The sequence below is a fragment of the Grampus griseus genome (assembly GCF_964374135.1).
Source record: "Grampus griseus genome assembly, chromosome: 1".
Lineage (NCBI taxonomy): Eukaryota > Metazoa > Chordata > Mammalia > Artiodactyla > Delphinidae > Grampus > Grampus griseus.
Genome location: NC_139017.1, coordinates 165,883,457 through 165,902,122, shown reverse-complemented (window position 1 = coordinate 165,902,122; position 18,666 = coordinate 165,883,457). Strand labels below are relative to the sequence as shown.

Genomic DNA, 18,666 nt, shown 5'->3' with positions numbered 1-18,666 from the left:
CTCGGGACCCGGGGTCCATCCCCCACCAGGCAGAGGCCTGTCCTCCTTGCTGGCTCTCACAGCCTGCACTGTCTGTTTTCCAAACTCTCTCCTAATCCTCTTAATCTTTTTACATCTCATCTGCCTGCATGCCTGATGGCTTCCATTAGCGCCTTTCCAGTTCGACCCGCGATCTGTGATCTACACGTTGGGAACTTCTCCCAGAGCGGCTCCACCTGGCCCCTTGCAGGCTTGGCTGCTTCCTCCTGGGCAGCCAGGATGCTGGTCTCCAGCTGTGGCCAGCTGTTAGGGGAGTTTGTCTTCTTACTCTTCCCACAAAATCATTTGTGCTGTGTTTGGTCTTCTTTCTACATTTTTCCCGCAAACTTCTCAACTGGTCTCCGTGCATGGCCCCCTGAGCAGCAGGTGGGAATTTTGCTAAGTGCCTGCCACATGCCAGGTTCAAGCCACACTGATCAGAAACCTTGTCCCAGTCCGAGGGGTCACTGCCATTCCCCAGACACAGGAGTTCTCTCGTGCAAGAGCAAAAGGGAGGCAGATGCTGGATTTGAACCCATGCTGCCTCCGTCTCCACAATAAATCATTTCTTGTTCTACAGTGCCCTCCGTTTTTCATAAAACAATCCCCCAAAGCTCTTTTATCTGCCGAGAGAGGCAAAGAATAAAGAGCATGCCCTGAAAACGTGTAGCAGTTTCTGACAGCTCCCTTCCCAATTCCCAAACAACCCCCCAAAAAACAAACCCTGATCTTTTGGGTGGAGAGAAGGAGAAGGGAAGGAGAGATTCAGAAGGCCCCAGAGGAGGGGAAGGATTTCACAAGAAAGCCAAGATGAAGACAATCTCCATAATAAAGAGCTGGGAAAAGGAGAACAAGCGGATAGGGTAGAGGGTCCAGGAGGTTTGTGTTTTTGAGGGAGAGGGAGTGCAAGAGGGAGGTGTGGGGCAGTGGATGGGAGAGGAAGGAGTATCCACGTCAACTCCATGTCCCCTTCTTGGTGTTCAAACAGTACAACAGGGATTTGAGCACATCCGTTCACAGGGTGGCACAAGGAGGAGGATTGTACGAGAATGTTCTCAGCAGCTCCCTTCATCATAACCGAAAATATCCACGAACGGGAGAAGGGCTACAGGAAGTGCGCTGCACGCATGCCATGGAGTACTGCTCAGCAATAACACAGCTGACTCTCACGAGCATGTGAAATGAAAGGAGCCAGACACAAAAGACACACACTGAACAGCCCTATTTACGTGAAGTTCAAGAACAGGCGGAAATAACCCATGGTGAGAGAAGTCGAAACGCTGGTCACATTGCGGGGAGGGGGGAGTACAGTTGTCCCTCAGTATCGGCAGGGGATTGGTTCCAGGACACCCCTGTATCCCCTCGGAGACCCAAATCCGAGTATGTTCAAGTCCCTTCTATAAAATGGAGAAGTATTTGCATATAACCTACCCACATCCTCCCCTATACTATACATCCTTTCTAGATTACTTATAATACCTAATACAATGTAAATGCTATGTAGATAGTTGTAAATACAAGGTAAATGCCATGTAGATGATAGTTGCCAGCGCAAGGCAAATTCAAGTTTTCCTTTTTTTTGGGAACTCTGGAATTTTTTACAAATATTTTTGATCCCCGGTTGGTGGAATCTGTGGATGCAGAACCCTCGGACGCTGAGGGCTGACTGTACGACGAGGGGCACGAGAAAACTTGCTGGGGTGATGGAAACGTTCTGTATTTTGATCTGGGTGGCGGTAAAGGATATCTTCATTTACATGAGAAGCCATTGAACAGGGCACTTAAGATGTGTGCATTTTACCGTATGTAAATTATACCTCAATGTTTTTTCATTAAAAAAAAGGAATACAAGAACTTCAGAGTTACATTATATGCACACCTGACTATCTGTATTTTGCCTAGTAAAATTCAGAGTGAGAAAGAGCTAATGATACCAATGAAAGTAAGGTAAGGGATGCTGCCCATCGCTCCAGACCCTCAAGGAGCCTATTCTGGAGCGTTTTCCTGCAGTCCCCGGGTCTGCCTCAAATCCAGAGCCTCTCGTGGTCTAAATGCCTCACCACTGAGTACAACTCTAAACTTTAAAGATTGAATTTCTTTTTTTTTTTTTTTTTTGAAAAAGGGAGTATATATGAGCCAACTGATATGCAAGTAAAGAACAAGAAATCTGTTCTGATGTCAAAGCTAAAAGTGACAGCATAGAAGTATCCCGAAATGGTAATACAGTCTCCAACATGGCCCTTTCCTAAGAATTTCTTCCAAGGGTAATACTGACCGTTTGCAATTATTGCCTTATATGCTGATTTTGGAACGCAGCCCTTGAGTGAGATGTGACTCCACCATAAGGAATTTGAGTAACTTAGAAATTATTTTTCTGGTTATTCCTTAGACCCTTGGCTATACTGTGGGATGGAGCGCCTGGATCCTCACAAGCATGACAAGGGGTTTCCTCTCATCCCTATATCTCCTACCTCCCCTCCAAGAGCCTGAGCTCTGGAGAAAAGGAAGAGAACGCCATCCCTCTGATTGAAGGTGTCCCAGCTGTGACATTCACAGGGCTATTGCCAACCCATTACTTTTCACACTAATGATGTGCTTATTACTATCGATGTCTTTTATTTCTTGGGAAGTGTTTATACTCTTGTAACAGCCTGATAAGTGAAATCATCCAACACTTGGAAATAAGGCAAATAGATAACTGGTGTCCTTTCAAAGTCAAATTCGAGTAGTGTCTCACAAGCCTTCCTAAGGATCATCTGACACTCCAGGGGAATGTCACTTTGCTTGACTTATTATTTACTATTGATTAGGGCCCAGGCTCTATAAAGATAGCTGTTAGCTGGTACAAAACTGATAAGTTGCCAATTATTTTTGTCTGGTAGAGATGCAAATGATTTCTTTTCAGTACAGAAGATAGCCCCAACGTTAGGGTTTTATTGCCCTATAGAACATTAACCAGTTTTGTATGTAACTTAGCAACCTTATGAATATTCCAGAATTCTTGGTTTTTTGGTTATTGTTGTTTTTGTTTTTACTGAATCTTTTTTACCATATATAAGAATATATAAATTTTTTTCTCATATCCTTCATTGCACTAGCTTTGTTCCTTCATTATAAGCTACAAAGAAAATTCACATGAGCTCACTATGTATTTCTATATGAATTGTGTATTTAATATTTTGAAAACTATATTTTGAGAAGCCTTTCACAGTATTTGTTTTTCCCTCATGCCGCCTCTGCCGTTCTCTGCTTCCCACCACTCTCTCCTTGAGAAAGTGAGGCTCAGAGAGGTTAGGTAACTTGCCCAAGGTCACACAGATATTATTCATAATGATGACTTATTTTAATGTGGTGTTTGACAGTATAAACTTCCTCATATATTCATATAATCCCTCGGCAGCTCACCGAGGGGACTGTATCCCCATTTTACAGATAAAGAAACTGAGGTCTGGAAAAGTGATGTGGCTTGCCCAAGGTCATAGAGAAATTCTAGTTCCCCTAAGCCCCTGAATCCTGGGGAGCAGTAGAGGGACTGGCAGGAGGAGCTCCGGGTCCCCACCCTTAAACCAGAGCATCCCCATCTAGATTTGTTGTATATATATTGTATGTCACACAAGATTGCAAATGAAAAAGGAGTCCCAAAGGCTTGAAAACCCTGGCCCTAGACTGTCTTCACCTGCCCAGGTACAATAGCCCTCCCTCTTCTCCTCCTCCTCTTCCTCTCCTCCTCCCTCTGGAAAGCAAAACGAAACAACAACAACGACAAAAAACATGGTCATGGGAAGAAACAGAAAGACATGGTCAGCCCAGGCCTGAACACATTGGTCTCCAGTCTGGAGGAGACAGAATCACTCAATCTAAAGAAAAACATTCTCCAGGTCCAAGGTGTCAATGACAAAGTGAGCTGTGCTGACAGGTAGTGAGCACCCCGTCAGTGAGAGTGAGTAAGGCTAGATGATCCATCCAAATGTTAACAGCAATTCTCTAGATGGGGTTTTGTCACTGACTTTTAAATGTTGATAAAAGCTAATTATTAAGTGGTCACCGTGCGTCCACTGTTTTGTATATGTATTATGTCATTAAAACTTTATAATATTCGACAAGGTAGAATCTGTTGTTTCCAATTTACGAACAAACTGAGACCCCAGGAGGTTAAGTATCTTTCCAAGGACATGCAGCTAGGAAGTGGCAGGTCTAGGAAGCTGATTACTGAGCTTCCCATTACTACTGCACTGTTCTTCTTTCTTCTGTATTTCTGTATTTCCAAGCTTTGGCAATGAATACATGCTGCTTTCATAATCACAAAAGTCTTACAAGTTACTCATTTTGTAAAGGTTCCTTCTGCCCTGATGTTCGAGGCCTCTATGGGTCTCACAGCCCTACCCAGTATCCCTACCACGGCCCCCCCTGGCAGACTCCCGCCTTGCTGTCCCTGTCCCCACACCATCTGTGGCTGGGGTAGGATGTCCCATGTCTCAGTCTTGCTGAGGTCTGCTCAAAATGTCCCTTGCAGGCCTGTGGCCCTAGGGCAACACTGGGGGTAGTTTCAGGGAAGGAGAAGGGGAAGTGGGAAGGGATGTGAAAGTTGGCCACAGGCCAGCACCGCCCTGCTTGGTGTCCCACAGGGGTCCCTGGGCGAAGGACGGGAGTATCCAGTGCATCGACGACCAGACGCAGGTGAGGCCAGCGCTTGACAGGGAGGGAGCTGTAAAGTTCAGGGAACCAGGAGGTGTGGCCCAGGAGGCTGGACCGGGCAGGGAGGGAGGGAGAGCTCTGCTGGCTGGTTCTATGCCAGGACAGTGTTGCGGGGTGGGGGAGCTGGGGGGACCCTGATCTAGGACCCAGAATGAGTGAGTGGGGGAACCTTAACTCCAGGGGCTTGGGGGAGGGGGGAGGTAGTGACAGACCCATGAGCTGTAACCAAAGTTCCTGGGTTCTGCCCCCCACCACAAAACACAAGAAGCTGGGAAAAGGCTGGGGGTGTCAGAGCCCAGCAGAGGGGTCCCACGAAGGGATGGCAGAGAGTGCCAGTCAGCCCTCTGTCCTCCAGTGGGTGCTGAAAGGGGCCGAGTGTGTGGAGGAGAGAGCAGATGTGTGTGTCAGGTGTTTGTGAATTCTGGTGTGTATGCACAGCTCTGCCATCTGGGTGAGAGGGTGTAAATTAAACAGGGAGCAGGCACTCAATAAATATTTGTTCAGTCACCTGTAGGAGTGTATGACTGTGTGTGTCCAGGTGAGTGAGGGGGGGGCACGTCAGTTTGGGTGTCAGTTTGTGTGTCCAGGAGTGTGTGGTGGACTTTTGAGTTTGCTTATTGTGTTAACGTAGGTGCGTGAGCGAAAAGCTGTGTTTGTGTGTCTGAGTGTGTAACTATATGGGTATGTTCAGTTGCATGTGTGTATCTGTGTGAGTTTGTGGTTCTTTGTGTATGTTTGGGGTCCCTGGAGCTGGATGGAGGGTGGACATTGAAGGCCCTCGAGGGGGTGTGTGTGCAATGGTCGGGGAGATGATATATATAGACAGATAGAATTGGGCGGGATTGGGGGTTCAAGTGTGGGTGTTGGGTGTGCATGAGTGTGTGATGTCCAGCCTGCCCAGGCCCTGCGCATGTCTCCACAGTGACACCATGGAAGCCCCCTGGGGCTGGCTGGTGATCGGTGTGCTGGCCATATCCCTGGCCTCTTCGGTGACCCAGGACGTTTGCCGAGCACAGGATGGGAGGGACGGGGCCGCAGGAATACCCGGCCGACCCGGACGGCCAGGCCTCAAGGGGGAGCGAGGGGAGCAGGGTAAGCCCTCCCTCTGAACCCCAGTCCCTCATCCCTGGGCTTCGCCTGGCCACCAGGGTGGAGGCTTGGGTTGGCACTGAGAAACAGGAGTCCACCTGGGCCCACACACACGAAGGCTCTGCAGTCTGCACTTGGTCCCAGGGGCCGAGGGGGGCCTAGCCTTCTTCCAAAGCCATGTCCACAGGCCCCAGTGGCCTCTCTGTATCCCCTTTACTGCCCAGGTCCTCTTTCTTTGGCCTCACCTTCCTCCTCTGGACAGTGGGCCACTGCAAGCAATGAATATGAAAGGTCCCAAAGCTGTGCTCAGTCCTTGGTCTTTGTTCAGTTACCAGAAAGATTAATGCCCTTGGCTTTAGACTCAGGAGCCCTTGTCTTGCTGTGTGACCTTGAGCGACTTACTGATCCTCTCTGAGACTCAGTTTCCTCATCTGTAAAATGGAGAAATAACCCCACCTAGCACATGGAGAGGGATCAATTCATGGCAACTATCTTTTTTGCTTCCAGCTTCCCCACAACTCTGTCCCTGCTTCCCCCTTCCCTGCCCCTTCAAGCTTCAGAAACTCTCATGTTCTAGAAAAAAGGCTAAGGGTGAAGGGAAAGGGAGGAGGGCACGACCAGAGCAGGAAAGGAAAGTCTCATGTAATCGCCCTGAGCCTCCCAGTCCATAGCAGACCACCAAGATCTGCACAGGCATCTGCAAACAGTCTGCACACAGGCGTCCTACATGTAGTCCGTGAGTCTGAAGAAGTCAAGGTCAGTGCCCTGGGGAGAGTGTGGAGTGCACGGCTCTGGGCAGGGGTACAGTGAAGCCAGTGGACTGCTTTTCCCGGAACGTGACACTCCCAAGTGCCTGTTCACATTTCTCTCCATTTTACAGATAAAGAAGCTGAGGCTCAGAGAGGTTGAGACAGGAGCCCAAGGGCACGCACAGCCAGTCAGAATCAATGTCTTGAAGGCCCAGACACTCCCCCATCCTCTATCCCACAGCCGTCCGGGGTCCCAGCCACCTCCCTGAGGTCTGGAGGACACTAGACCAATTGGGACTCTCACTCCCAATCTGGCCTTTCTCCCCACAGGGGCCGCTGGTATCCAGACAGGCGTCCGTGGCCTTAAAGGAGACCAGGGAGAGCCTGGGCCCCCTGGAAAACCTGGCAGAATGGGCTACCCAGGGCCCAGCGGCCCCCTGGGGCCCCCTGGCCTCCCAGGGTTGAAGGGCATCAAAGGCAACCCAGGAAACATCCAGAACCAGCCGCAGCCGGCCTTCTCGGCCGTGAGACGGAACCCTCCGATGGGTGGCAACGTGGTCATCTTTGACACGGTCATCACCAACCAGGAGAGCCCATACCAGAGCCACTCGGGCCGGTTCATCTGCTCTGTGCCGGGTTACTACTACTTCACCTTCCAGGTGGTGTCCAAGTGGGACATCTGCCTGTCTATCGTGTCCTTTGGGAGGGGCCAAGTCCAGCGTTCCTTGGGCTTCTGTGACGCCAACAGCAAAGGACTCTTCCAGGTGGTGTCCGGGGGTACGGTGTTCCAGCTCCAGCAGGGAGACCAGGTCTGGATTGAAAAAGACCCCAATAAGGGCCGCATTTACCAGGGTTCAGAGGCCGACAGCGTATTTAGCGGCTTCCTCATCTTCCCATCCACCTGAGCCCCTCCCCACCATGGCCTCCGCTTCCTGCTGTGTGACCCTGGCCCACTCACTCCACCTTTCTGGTGTCTATGCCCTGCTCTGTAAAGTCGGGGTGCTGTTGCTTTAGCTGCCTGAAGGAAGATCGTTTCTTGGAACTCTCCCTGGAATAAATACCTGAGTCCATGTCTGCTGAGCTTGAAGTTCAGTTGCTACCCTGGCCATGGGGAGGGAGGCTTAAGAATGACAACAATTACTGAGTGCTTGCAGGCCAGGCCTGCATTCAATATTTTACAATAAATATTTAGCAGGTCCTGGGAGCCTCATCGGCCTGGCCTCAAATCCTGGGCCGCCATTTCGCTTACTAGGTGTCCAGTTACGTGCATTTTGTGTTACTTCAGTGACTCTCAGTTTCCTTATCTGTAAAGTGGGAATACTGATGGCACCTTCCTCAGAGGGCTGTTGGGAGGATTAAATGACTTAATACATGAAAATTACAGAGGAGTGCCTCGTGCACAGTAAGGGTTACACATACGTGTTAGCCTTAATTATAGTTTGTTTAATCTTTACAGTTGAGCTCTGAGGTGGGTATTATGACCTTATTTTACAGATAATGAAACTGAGGCTAGGGGGCTGGGACAAACTTAAAGCCCAAGGTTAGTGTGTAAGGGGAGAAGCTGGGGTTTGACTCCAAGTCTTACTGACGCCCAAGCCTGTGTGTCTACCTACTACCCTAGCCAGCCTCCACAGACACACGCCTGACAACTGACACGTGTCATTTCCAACGCTCAACCGGAAAGGCACATCCAAGGGCATCCAGAAGTCTTCCTGAAGCCAGGTTGCCCGAGGCCAGCGCTGGACTTCGACCCCGGCAGGCACAGAGGCTGGGCTGGGGACTGGGAGGGTCTGGAATGTTTGTGGTGCATTCCCAGGGTCCCACTTAGCCTGTCTGGGTGCTGCTCAGAAGCAAAAAGCCCCACTATGCCCTTCGTATGTGAGAAAAGTAAGGCGACCAGAAGTTCAGTCCTGAAAATGTCCAGCGCCCTGTGCTTTTTCCCAAAGGAAGCCGATTTTACCTTTGTGCTGCACACGTTCATGTATGCACAAGAATACACATCACACTTGCACACACACCTCCCGAGATGCACGTGGACCTACATTCCTGGACCAAGACTCGTCTACGCCTCACCCAGACACCCACTCCCGGCGACCCACCGGCTGCACCCCTGGACGCACTCCTTACGCCTCCAGACCCACAGACGCACTCAAGGATACACATGCGTCATACCCGTGCACACCCACCTCGTACACCCACGTGCCCCCATCAACCATCAGAAGTGCTCTCACACACACGTGTTCCAGACACACCCCTGACACGAAGGTGCACACACCCTCCTCTCCCTCTGACATGCGTGTGCCTTAGAAACGCCTGTGATCTCCAAGTCCTCACGTACCCACAACCTCCACGCCCGCCTTCGCCGCACACTCAAGACCCACTTGGAGGGGGGCCCAGGCCCATCAACAGCCTTCAGGGCTCAGGAGGAAGAGAGTAAGGCTCTGCAGCCCCAGAGCAGTTCTTGACTCCTCAGCCCCCTGCCCACCCAGAACACACACACCCACGGACTGGGAAGAGAAACAGATCTGTGAGCACCTACTGTGCGCTGGCCATTTTACAACCATGGATGCCTTTAATCCCAGCAAAATCGGTGAGGACCCTGAGGCTCACAGAAAGGAGACACCTACCCAAGGTCACACTGCCAGAAAGTGGCAGGGCCTGAATTTGAACCAGGTCTGCCTGATCCCAAAGTGAAGGGCTTCTTTCATCGCAACGGGGCTCAAAGACAATGTCAGGGGTAGAGGGCCCGTAAGAAGCTGGAGAGGCCAGGCTATAGAAATGGCGGGTGCAGGGAGTGCCCCGCTGCTTCTCACCCTAAATTCCACCCATACCCACCCCTCTTCGCAGAGGCAAATCACTCGCCCCTCTGGAAGGAGGGGACCCAGCCGCAACCCAGGTGGGCGGGGCAGGGGCGGGCTGAGCGCGGGCTGAGGCTGCCACCTGCTGGAGAAGCCGGACCCAGGCAGGAAGGAGGTGAGGACTGAAGATGGGAGAGAGGCCTGGGTGCCATTGGCCGGGTCCCCCACCCCCCATAATGCTGTGTCCATCATTTCTGCTCTCTCCAGCCTTCCACCCACCTGGGAATTCCAGGGACAAGTACATTCACGTTGTTGCTCTTGTTGCACACTCTGCAGCCCTGTGCCAGAGGGTGGAGAGCCAGCTGGGAAGACTGAGGCCCTGAGGGTCACCCAGCAAAGCAGGAGCAGGGCTTGGAACTCTACTCATGGCTATGCACTGTGTATGCATTAGCACTGCCCTGCATGGAAGCTACTGGAAACCCTCATTTACAGAGGAGAAATCAGTGCTCGGGGAGATCAAACCACTCACTCACATGGGTGGCAGGAGTGGAATCAGGGTTGGAACCCTCCACTGCCCATCACCTCCTTCCTCTCTGGAATCTCATGTGAGGAGAAGAAAGAGAGGAGGGGCCTCTCTCAGCTCTGCCAGCCTGGCCTCGACTGGCAACCCCTCACTAGCCATAATAGGCTCTGAGACGAGAGGCCAGGGATGGAGGTGAGGGAGGGGGTGCTGACAGGGAAGGTGGGATCATCAGGAGCCCCAGCAAAGGAAGAGGCACCAACCTGCAAAGCCTGGTTCTCCCCTACCACCCAGTATACAGATGGGATGACTGAGACCTAGGGGCCAGTGGTTTGCTGAAGGCCTCGGGGCCAGGGAGTGGCAGGGCGGGAAGGAGAACCCAAGGCCGCTGACTTTGTAGCCAGAGGAATCTGTCGGCCACAGCAGGCTGCCTGCTGTCAAAGTTTGCCCTGGATGTCTACCCCCAAGTAAGGCAAATGGGAGGGGGCATGTGGAAGTCTCTAGAATAAGACCTGTCACTTCACAGGTGCATGTGAGGCTTGTTTCTTAGGGCGGCTAAGCAGAGGGGTCAGAACAAGGCTTTGGACCCAAGAAACCATTCACTAAGTGACTTTGGGCAAGGGTTTTCACTTTCCTCAGCCTCAGTTTCCTCATCTGTACAGGGGGAATTATAACTTCCCCCTAGGGATCTTGTGAAACAACGGGGTCACAGGCACAGTAAATGGCAACAAACAGGGACGGGCGTTAGCCAGGCTGAACTTGACTCTAGGGGAAGTCTGCCCGGCTGATGTTTACACGCACACACACAGATAGGCACCCTTCAGCAGACCCGGGGCAGCGGACATTTCCTCATTTCAGACACTCATGACCTGGAGGTGGAGGGACACAGGGACATCAGTGCGGTCAGCCTGGCTCAGCACCCAGGAGAAAGTACTGAGTCAGGAAAAATTATGGGAAAGGGGATGTGGTCTTGGGGAGAGGAGGGGAGGGGACAGCACAGCCTGCCCAGGCCCTTCTTGCTGTGTCCACACTGACACGGTGTCCTCCTGCCTTGGAGAGGGGAAGCAGATCTGAGGACATCTCTGTGACCAGACCAGAAACCTCCCACCTGTCCAGGTGAGGGCAAATGGCAGCTATTCCCCGCTGCCACTTCCTGAAACGTGACCCCAGGGACAGCCTGATTTGTGAGAGGAAGGAGGGTCCCCATCTCCGCTCAGCCGGGGACTGAGCTTGAAGAAAAGGCCCCATTCCCCATCCATTGTGCAGTCCCAAGGGGCGAGGGGCCGGGGAAGGGAGGTCAGCTCCTGAGGGCTGAGAAGGATGGCCCCTGGGGAGAGAGAGGGTGAGGAGGGCATGCCAGGGGCTGGGGGACAACTCAGCTCTCTCCCCATCCAGCTCCTTCCCAAATGGACATGGGGCCCAGCTCCTGGCCCCCCCTTGTACCAAACCTGCTGCTGCTTTTGCTGGCACTGCTGCCTGGGGGCCAAGCTGGCACAGACTGTTATGGGATCGCCGGGATACCGGGCCTGCCCGGGGCCCCAGGGAAGGATGGGCATGACGGATTGCCAGGGCCCAAGGGTGAACCAGGTGAGTCTGCTGGCCTGCTGGGGAGGGGTCACCTAGGGCCTGGGGGCAGGAGTCGGAAGTGTCCATCTGAGGCTGACTCTGGGGAAGGTGGACAGCTTCTTGATGGCGAGGAGTGTGGTCCCTCCGGCCATGCCTGCTCCCAGGGCAGAGTCTTAACTCTTGTGGCAGGTCTAGCCCCTCTCCCCCTCAGAGCACAGGCCTCCGGCCTCCCCAGTTTCCCCATCTGATAACAGGGAGAGAACAAGAGCACCTGCCCTAGAAGGTGGCAGGGAGGATCACGGAAGATGATCCAGGTGAAAGCCTTTGGCAAACTCTAAAACGCTCTGCTACTATTTTATTCCAACCCCTCCACGACTTGCCCTGCAACATGGACCCCAGTGACTGTACACAACGCCCAGGTGGCCAGGGTCCAAGTCCCAGCCCCACCACTTTCCACTGTGTGAACTTGCACAAGTTATAGAACCTCCCAGTGCCTCAGTTTCCTCATTTGTAAAATGGGCAGATGGTAGTACCTACTGCACAGGTGTGCTGTGATTATTAATAAAATTAAATATAAAACAGTACGAGCACGTGGTAGGTATCAGTAAGTGTGGGCTATGGTTGTTACCGCTGTTGTCATCTTTGTTTTTATCAGAGATGTGTGCTCCCTTCACTCCCTAGGATTCTGGGTAGTTGGAGGGGTAGGGAGTAAGGAGTCAGGATCACAGTCACAGAATCGTCTGTTGGAGATTCATGGGCAAGCCCTAGCACGAGTGAAAAGGGCTGAGGACATGAACAGGCACTGGTGTTGGGTGAGAACTGCAGTCTGCTGGTGACTTGTCTGAGAGTAGGTGCACATCTGGGGGTGGAATGTGTCCAGAGTGGCCATGGGGGAGGCTGGGGTGCGGCTGGGCAGAGGTGACAGGGGTGGCAGAGGCACTGGGCAAGGGAAGCCAGTGGAGGGGGATGTCCTTAGGAATTTCCCACTGTCATCTTCCCTCCTGGCAATAGAGTGGAATTGTACCAACATTCCAGAAGGAATTCTCCAATTCAGTGTGAGTCAAATGAAGCCCCCAGGTCTGCCATTTTTCCAGGACCCTGTACTTCACAGCTGCCTCTGGCCATCTCACTGTGTGGGATGACTGATGGACACCAATTTTTTTTATATAAATTTATTTTTTATTTACTTATTTTTGGCTGCTTTGGGTCTTCGTTGCTGTGCGCGGGCTTTCTCTAGCTGCAGAGAGCAGGGGCTACTCTTTGTTGAGGTGCACGGGCTTCTCATTGCAGTGGCTTCTCTTGTTGCGGAGCACGGGCTCTAGGTGCGTAGGCTTCAGTAGTTGTGGTACGCGGGCTTCAGTAGTTGTGACACATGGGCTTATTTGCTCCACAGCATGTGGGATCTTCCCGGACCAGGGATCCAACCCGTGTCCCCTGCGCTGGCAGGTGGATTCCCCACCACTGCGCCACTAGGGAAGTCCCGGACACCAATTTTTAGCTCTTAATTTGTGCCAGGCGTGGTTCTAAGTGCTCTACGTATATTCATCTCAGGAGGTAGATAAAATTAACTCTATTTTACAAATGAGAAAACTGAGGCCAAAATCCTTTGAAGAAACGATTTCCTCCCATTTTACAAATGTCAAAGCTGAGGTTCAGAGAGATTGAGCAACTTGCCCCCAGTCACACACTGGAATCCTGTCCAACTTCAAGGCCATGCCCTTAACCGCTACCCTGCACTGCCTCTCAGGCCCCCTCCCCACTGCCGTGTCCCCCCCTCCCAGTTGGTTGCTGGAGGTCAACCTGAAGCATGAGACACAGCCCTGCTTATCATAGCTGACAGCCGTCACCGAGACCTGACATTACTGAGCACTGCCTGTGAGGTGCCCGGCACAGGCATTCTCCCACCCCACTCTGCCAGCAGCTCTGTGGGATCCGTTCTATTATGCCCTTATCTCAACTGGGCAAACAGAGGCTCCGGGAGGGGAGATCACCTGCCCGGGATCACGTGGCCTGACGCTTAGGTCTGCTGGGTTCTGATTCCCCACTCCTAACCCTGGGATCTAAAAGGCTCACAAGCCGCAGAAGATCCGTCACGGTAGGTCTGCACAGACACCCACCCCAAAGGAAGTCGGAGGAGGAAGCAGCCACGAGGGCCAGCAGGGGTGGTCAGAGAGGGCTTCCTGGAAGAGGAGACTGGAGCCAGGCCCTAAAAGATGAGTATGGTTTGGACAAGGGAAGAAGAAGCTCATAGGGGCTCAGATAACTAAGGCGGTAACAAGAGTCAGACACTGACTGGGACTAGCCAGACTTAGCTGTGAGTCCTGACTCCACCTCCTACCAGCTGCGTGGCCTTGGGCAAGTTTCTGGCCTCAGTTTCCTCATATGTAACATGAAGTAAGTCGAAACAGGCCAGTTGTCAGAGGGGCTGAATTGGGCTGAGTGGGGCTGGGGCAGCTGGGGAAAGGCAGCCTCTATGGCTCCATCCGGTGGATCCCATGTGCTAAGCTGGCCTGGGCCTGGGTGGTTCCGGCTCAGAAATGGAAACAGGTTTTGTGGGGCTCTGAATCTTATAAAATGTTGAGGACCCTCTTTAAGAAAAGTAGTACAGAATTTGATGGGGGGGCGGGGGGAGGTTTCACAAATCTACACGTGCTACAAAATTGTTTTACAACTATAACCACACAAATAATGCATGTAAAAGTGGAGCTCTGTGGGTCCTACAAAGGTTAATTTCTTGGTTTTGATTTTGTACTTTAGTTATGTAAGATTGGGGTCGACTAGGTAAAGGGTACATGAGACTTCCTCGTCCTTTTTTTTTTTTTTTTTTTGCGATACAGGGGCCTCTCACTGCTGTGGCCTCTCCCTTTGTGGAGCACAGGCTCCGGACGCGCAGGCTCAGAGGCCATGGCTCACGGGCCCAGCCGCTCCACGGCATGTGGGATCTTCCCGGACCGGGGCATAAACCCGTGTCCCCTGCATCGGCAGGTGGACTCTCAACCACTGCACCACCAGGGAAGCCCCCTTGTCCTTTTATTTTTTTGCAACATCCTGTGAATCTGTAATTATTTCAACATAAAAAGTTGAAAAAATTATAAATGTAAAATTATGCAAAGGGCCTTGAAAGGGCCAGTGCAAGTAAATGGGGCCCAGAGCTTAAGTTTTAGGACCTTTCCAGGAGATCTGCCTCTGACCGATCTTCTGATGTTTGTCAAGAAAAACTAAGAACCTAGACTTTTAGGTGAAGAGTTATCTGAGGCTGCATGCTGTCCGTGGGCTGACAGTCGTGGCCTCTGGCATGCTCTCTGAGATGCAGCCCAGCTCTGCCACCTCCTGAGCTGGCTGGTCCTTCCCTCCTCTCCATCACAAACATGGAAACTGAGGCCAAGAGACGGGGCCGTGCTGCAGCCAAGGTCAGAGGGCAAGACCATGGGGAGGCAGGATTTGAACCAGGGTCTCTCTCCCCTCTTCTCCCTGCCCACTGTGCCCAGGTGAGTAGGCCACCCTCAGGGGGAAAGAGAGTCCAGAGACCAAACCCTGGTGGCATGTCCCCTAGAGCATAGCCCTGTCCCTCTTCCTTGTCCCCTGCCCCATCACTTCCTTCCCACCTGCTCTCTCCCCAGGAATCCCAGCTATCCCTGGGACACGAGGACCAAAGGGTCAGAAGGGAGATCCTGGCACACCTGGCTATCCTGGGAAAAATGGTCCCATGGGAACCCCTGGGATTCCAGGGGATCCCGGCAACATGGGACCCCCTGGGGACCCGGGCGATGAGGGCAGGTACAAGCAGAATCACCAGTCAGTATTCACTGTCACACGGCAGACAGTCCAGTTCCCAGCGCCCAACAGCCTGGTCAAGTTCAACTCAGTCATCACAAACCCACAGGGGGATTACGACACGAACACTGGCAAGTTCACCTGCAAAGTTCCCGGCCTCTACTACTTTGTCTACTACACGTCACACACGGCCAACCTGTGTGTGCAGCTGTACCGCAACGGTGTCAAGGTGACCACCTTCTGTGACCACATGACCAACACCAAGCAGGTCAGCTCAGGCAGTGTGCTGCTGCGGATGAAGGTGGGCGAGCAGGTGTGGCTGGCGGTCAACGACTACAACGGCATGGTGGGCACCGAGGGCTCCGACAGTGTCTTCTCCGGCTTCCTGCTTTTCCCTGACTAGGGCAGGCAGGCCTGCTCCACTCCCCGGGGCCACCCCATCTCCCTCAGCTTCCCTGCAAGAACCCACTGGGCCACACATCCTTGCTCAGGTCATTCTTGCCACTGGATGGACTCCTCCTCCAGGAAGCCCACTCTGCCCTCCTGCCCTGAGTTCTCTCCCTCCTCCAAGCTCCTTCAGGAGTCACTGCTTTGACACGTAACCAACACCTTCTGATACTGTCATTAGTGTTTTCCAAGTCTTGGAAGAGACAGAGAGATACATGAATAAATAATTAAATCAAAGGCTATGCATGGCTCCGAATCCTCACTGCCAATTCCCTAAGAAGTAGTTCCCTTCATCTTCCACTTTGCCCCTGCCACAGCCATGTGTGGGCTCCAGATTCAGGCATCTAGCTGGTGTTCAGTAAAGCTTGGTGCCAAGGTAGAGACACTCAGCACCATTTGGCCATTTGGGAGAGAGATGGTCAAATGTGGCTGAAGGCTGCAAGGGGTCCGCAAGGGGCCATCTGTTGTCACTTGTTTGGGTGAGAGGCACTGCTGTCATTAAAGGTATTCGTGCTCACAGGTAAACGGGAGTGTGTTTGAATTCCCAGACCTGTGTTGACCGATGTTGAGTTTTGGGAGCACCCATCACAGGAGGGGTTTGGGCTAAGGCAGGCCCAGCACAGATGAAGGCAAGATGTGCAATGAATTTGTGCTGAATTAATGAGTGAATTGGGGTGAATGAATGAATGAATGGTGGGTAAATGAATGACTAAAAGCAGAGCGAATGAATGAGTAAAACAATCATAATAGCTAACATTTATTGAGCACTCACTATACACCAGGCATTACGCTAACCCACCTATTAAATGATTTAATATTCGTAATTATGCTCTAGGTGGGCATGGATGGGTGAGGGAGAGAGTGAGAATCTGACTCCCGGATGTCTGATTTTCCCCAAATAACTGAGACGCTGGGGGCCCCCAGGAGACCATCCAAACCACTACTGCCCACAAGCCATCAGGGTTTCACTGTGAGACTCCTGACAGTTGGGCCCAGCTGCCTCGATCCTTGTTGGAGGACCAGGAAGCCGGCCGTAAGCTGCTGCCCTTTCGCTGCGCTCACCACGAAAAGGGGTTGACAGTTCAGGTTCAAAAAGATAAAAAGTGTAACTTTCCTGTGAAGATTGAGGGTCTGGCCTCAGAGCCCAGTGAAACCCAAGGCTCACTCAGGCCAGGGAAAATCACCCCTGCCTGATTGGGCTCTCAGCTTGGTTCCACAAGGCCCCACAGAGCTCACAAAGGCATGAGATGGGCTATAACAGCAGAGGTTGGAGCTCAGCTCTCCAGCCACTGCCATCCACTTTGGCTCCTTTGTTCCTGAAGGAAGCTGTTTCACACCCCCATAGCTTTGCCCATGATGTTCCTTCATTTTGTAGAGCCCCCACCCCACTCATACAAATCCTCCGTCCACTTAGATAATACACACTCAGCTGTCAGGAATCAACACAAAGATCACCTCCTCCATGAAGCCTTCTCTGATTCTCCCCTTCGTGTCCCCACAGCGTCCTCCACCGACATGAACCACAGACTCATGACTTGTTAGAGCCCAGGTTCCCAAATCTGGGGGTGCAAAAAATTACCTGCAGACTTATTTATAAAATAAAAAACAGATTTCTGGACCCAAGCCTGTTATACAAAGGTTTGGGGAGGACTGCTATTTCCAGCTACAGGCTGTCTACGTGTCAGGAGTGGGTCACAGGACAGCTCTTGGGACTGGGGGAACCTGCATTGACCTGTTTCACCAATCAACCTATTCTGAAAAATTGAAAGTTGCTCAAGGTTGATTCAAGGGCGGCAGCGGCTCCAGAGGCAGCAGCGCCAGGTCCCCGTGGAGGTGCTCCTAGAGTTTTCCTGGAGCAGTGGAAGTTCTGACCGCAGGGTCAGGACCGACCAGGTTTGTGTTCTCACCATAGCGCAGGGGCCCGTTCGGTTCCTGTTAGTGCCCTGAGATCTCCCTCATCCCCCTGAGTTTCGGAGAAATGGCTGAAGCTAGTAAGCCCATGATGAAGAAAACTTCAAAATCTGTTCCTTTGGAGAGGAATAAGAGAGAAAAGGAACAACTCCGTAAACTCTTTATTGGTGGCTTGAGCTCTGAAACCACAGAAGAACGTCTGTGGAACCACTACCAGCAATGGGGATATCTCACAGACTGTGTGTTAGTACGGGACCCTGTAAGCCAAAAATCAAGAAGATTTGGTTTTGTCACGTTTTCATCCATGGCTGAGGTTGATGCTGTCATGGCTGCCAGACCTCATTCCACTGATGGGAAAACGGTTACTCCCAAACGTGCTGTCCCAAGAGAGGACTATGGAAAGCCGGGGGCTCTTGTCACTGTGAAGAAGCTGTTTGTTGGTGGAATTGCAGAAGATACTGAGGAACGTCATCTTAGAGATTACTTTGAGAAATATGGAAAAATCAATGCCATTGAAATAATTACTGATGGGCAGTCAGGCAAGAAAAGAGGTTTTGGGTTTGTTGCTTTTGATGACCATGATCCCGTGGATAAGGTTGTGTTGCAGAAAAATCATACCGTCAATGGTCATCATGCAGAAGTAAGAAAGGCCTTGTCTAGACAAGAAATGCAAGAAGGCCCATGTTCTAGAAGTGGAAGAGGAAGAAACGCTGGTTTTGTGTGTTTTCATGGTGGTGGTGGAAAGTTTGGAGCAGGAAACTTTGGAGGAAGGAACTTTACAGGAGGATCTGACAGATATGGAAGAGGACATACATTTGGGGATGGCTATCATGGGTCTGGAGGAGGACCTGGAGGTGGCAATTTGGGGGGTAGCCCTGGGCATGGAGGAGGGCGAGGAGGATATGGTGGTGGATATGGCTACCAGGATGGGAGCTCCAGAGCTGGTTATGACAACTACAGCAGGAGGAATTATGGAAGTCAAAATTACAGTGATTGGGGCTTCCCTGGTGGCACAGTGGTTAAGAATCCAGCTGCCAATGCAGGGGACATGGGTTCAAGCCCTGGTCTGGGAGGATCCCACATGCTGCGGAGCAACTGA

At 51.9% G+C, this 18,666-nt stretch overlaps 3 protein-coding genes across 3 annotated transcripts; all 3 read left to right on the top strand.

Annotated features, from left to right (window-relative positions):
* The first annotated feature begins 4,575 nt into the window (after positions 1-4,575).
* C1QA (complement C1q A chain) lies at positions 4,576-7,624 on the top strand. The gene is made up of 3 exons (XM_082654495.1): positions 4,576-4,695; positions 5,636-5,805; positions 6,882-7,624. Exons 2-3 carry the CDS (start codon positions 5,643-5,645, stop codon positions 7,454-7,456), a joined length of 738 nt encoding a protein of 245 aa, XP_082510621.1. The 5' UTR covers positions 4,576-4,695; positions 5,636-5,642; the 3' UTR covers positions 7,457-7,624.
* Positions 7,625-10,828: 3,204 nt separating this feature from the next.
* On the top strand, positions 10,829-15,898 carry C1QC (complement C1q C chain). Its single transcript, XM_082654494.1, has 3 exons — positions 10,829-10,985; positions 11,265-11,456; positions 15,056-15,898. The coding sequence occupies exons 2-3, from the start codon at positions 11,276-11,278 to the stop codon at positions 15,610-15,612; spliced, it is 738 nt and encodes a 245-aa protein (XP_082510620.1). The 5' UTR covers positions 10,829-10,985; positions 11,265-11,275; the 3' UTR covers positions 15,613-15,898.
* A 1,736-nt stretch (positions 15,899-17,634) lies between these two features.
* LOC309834734 (heterogeneous nuclear ribonucleoproteins A2/B1-like) lies at positions 17,635-18,666 on the top strand (the record flags this gene model as incomplete). Its single annotated transcript, XM_082673752.1, has 1 exon — positions 17,635-18,666. One exon carries the CDS (start codon positions 17,635-17,637, stop codon positions 18,664-18,666), a length of 1,032 nt encoding a protein of 343 aa, XP_082529878.1.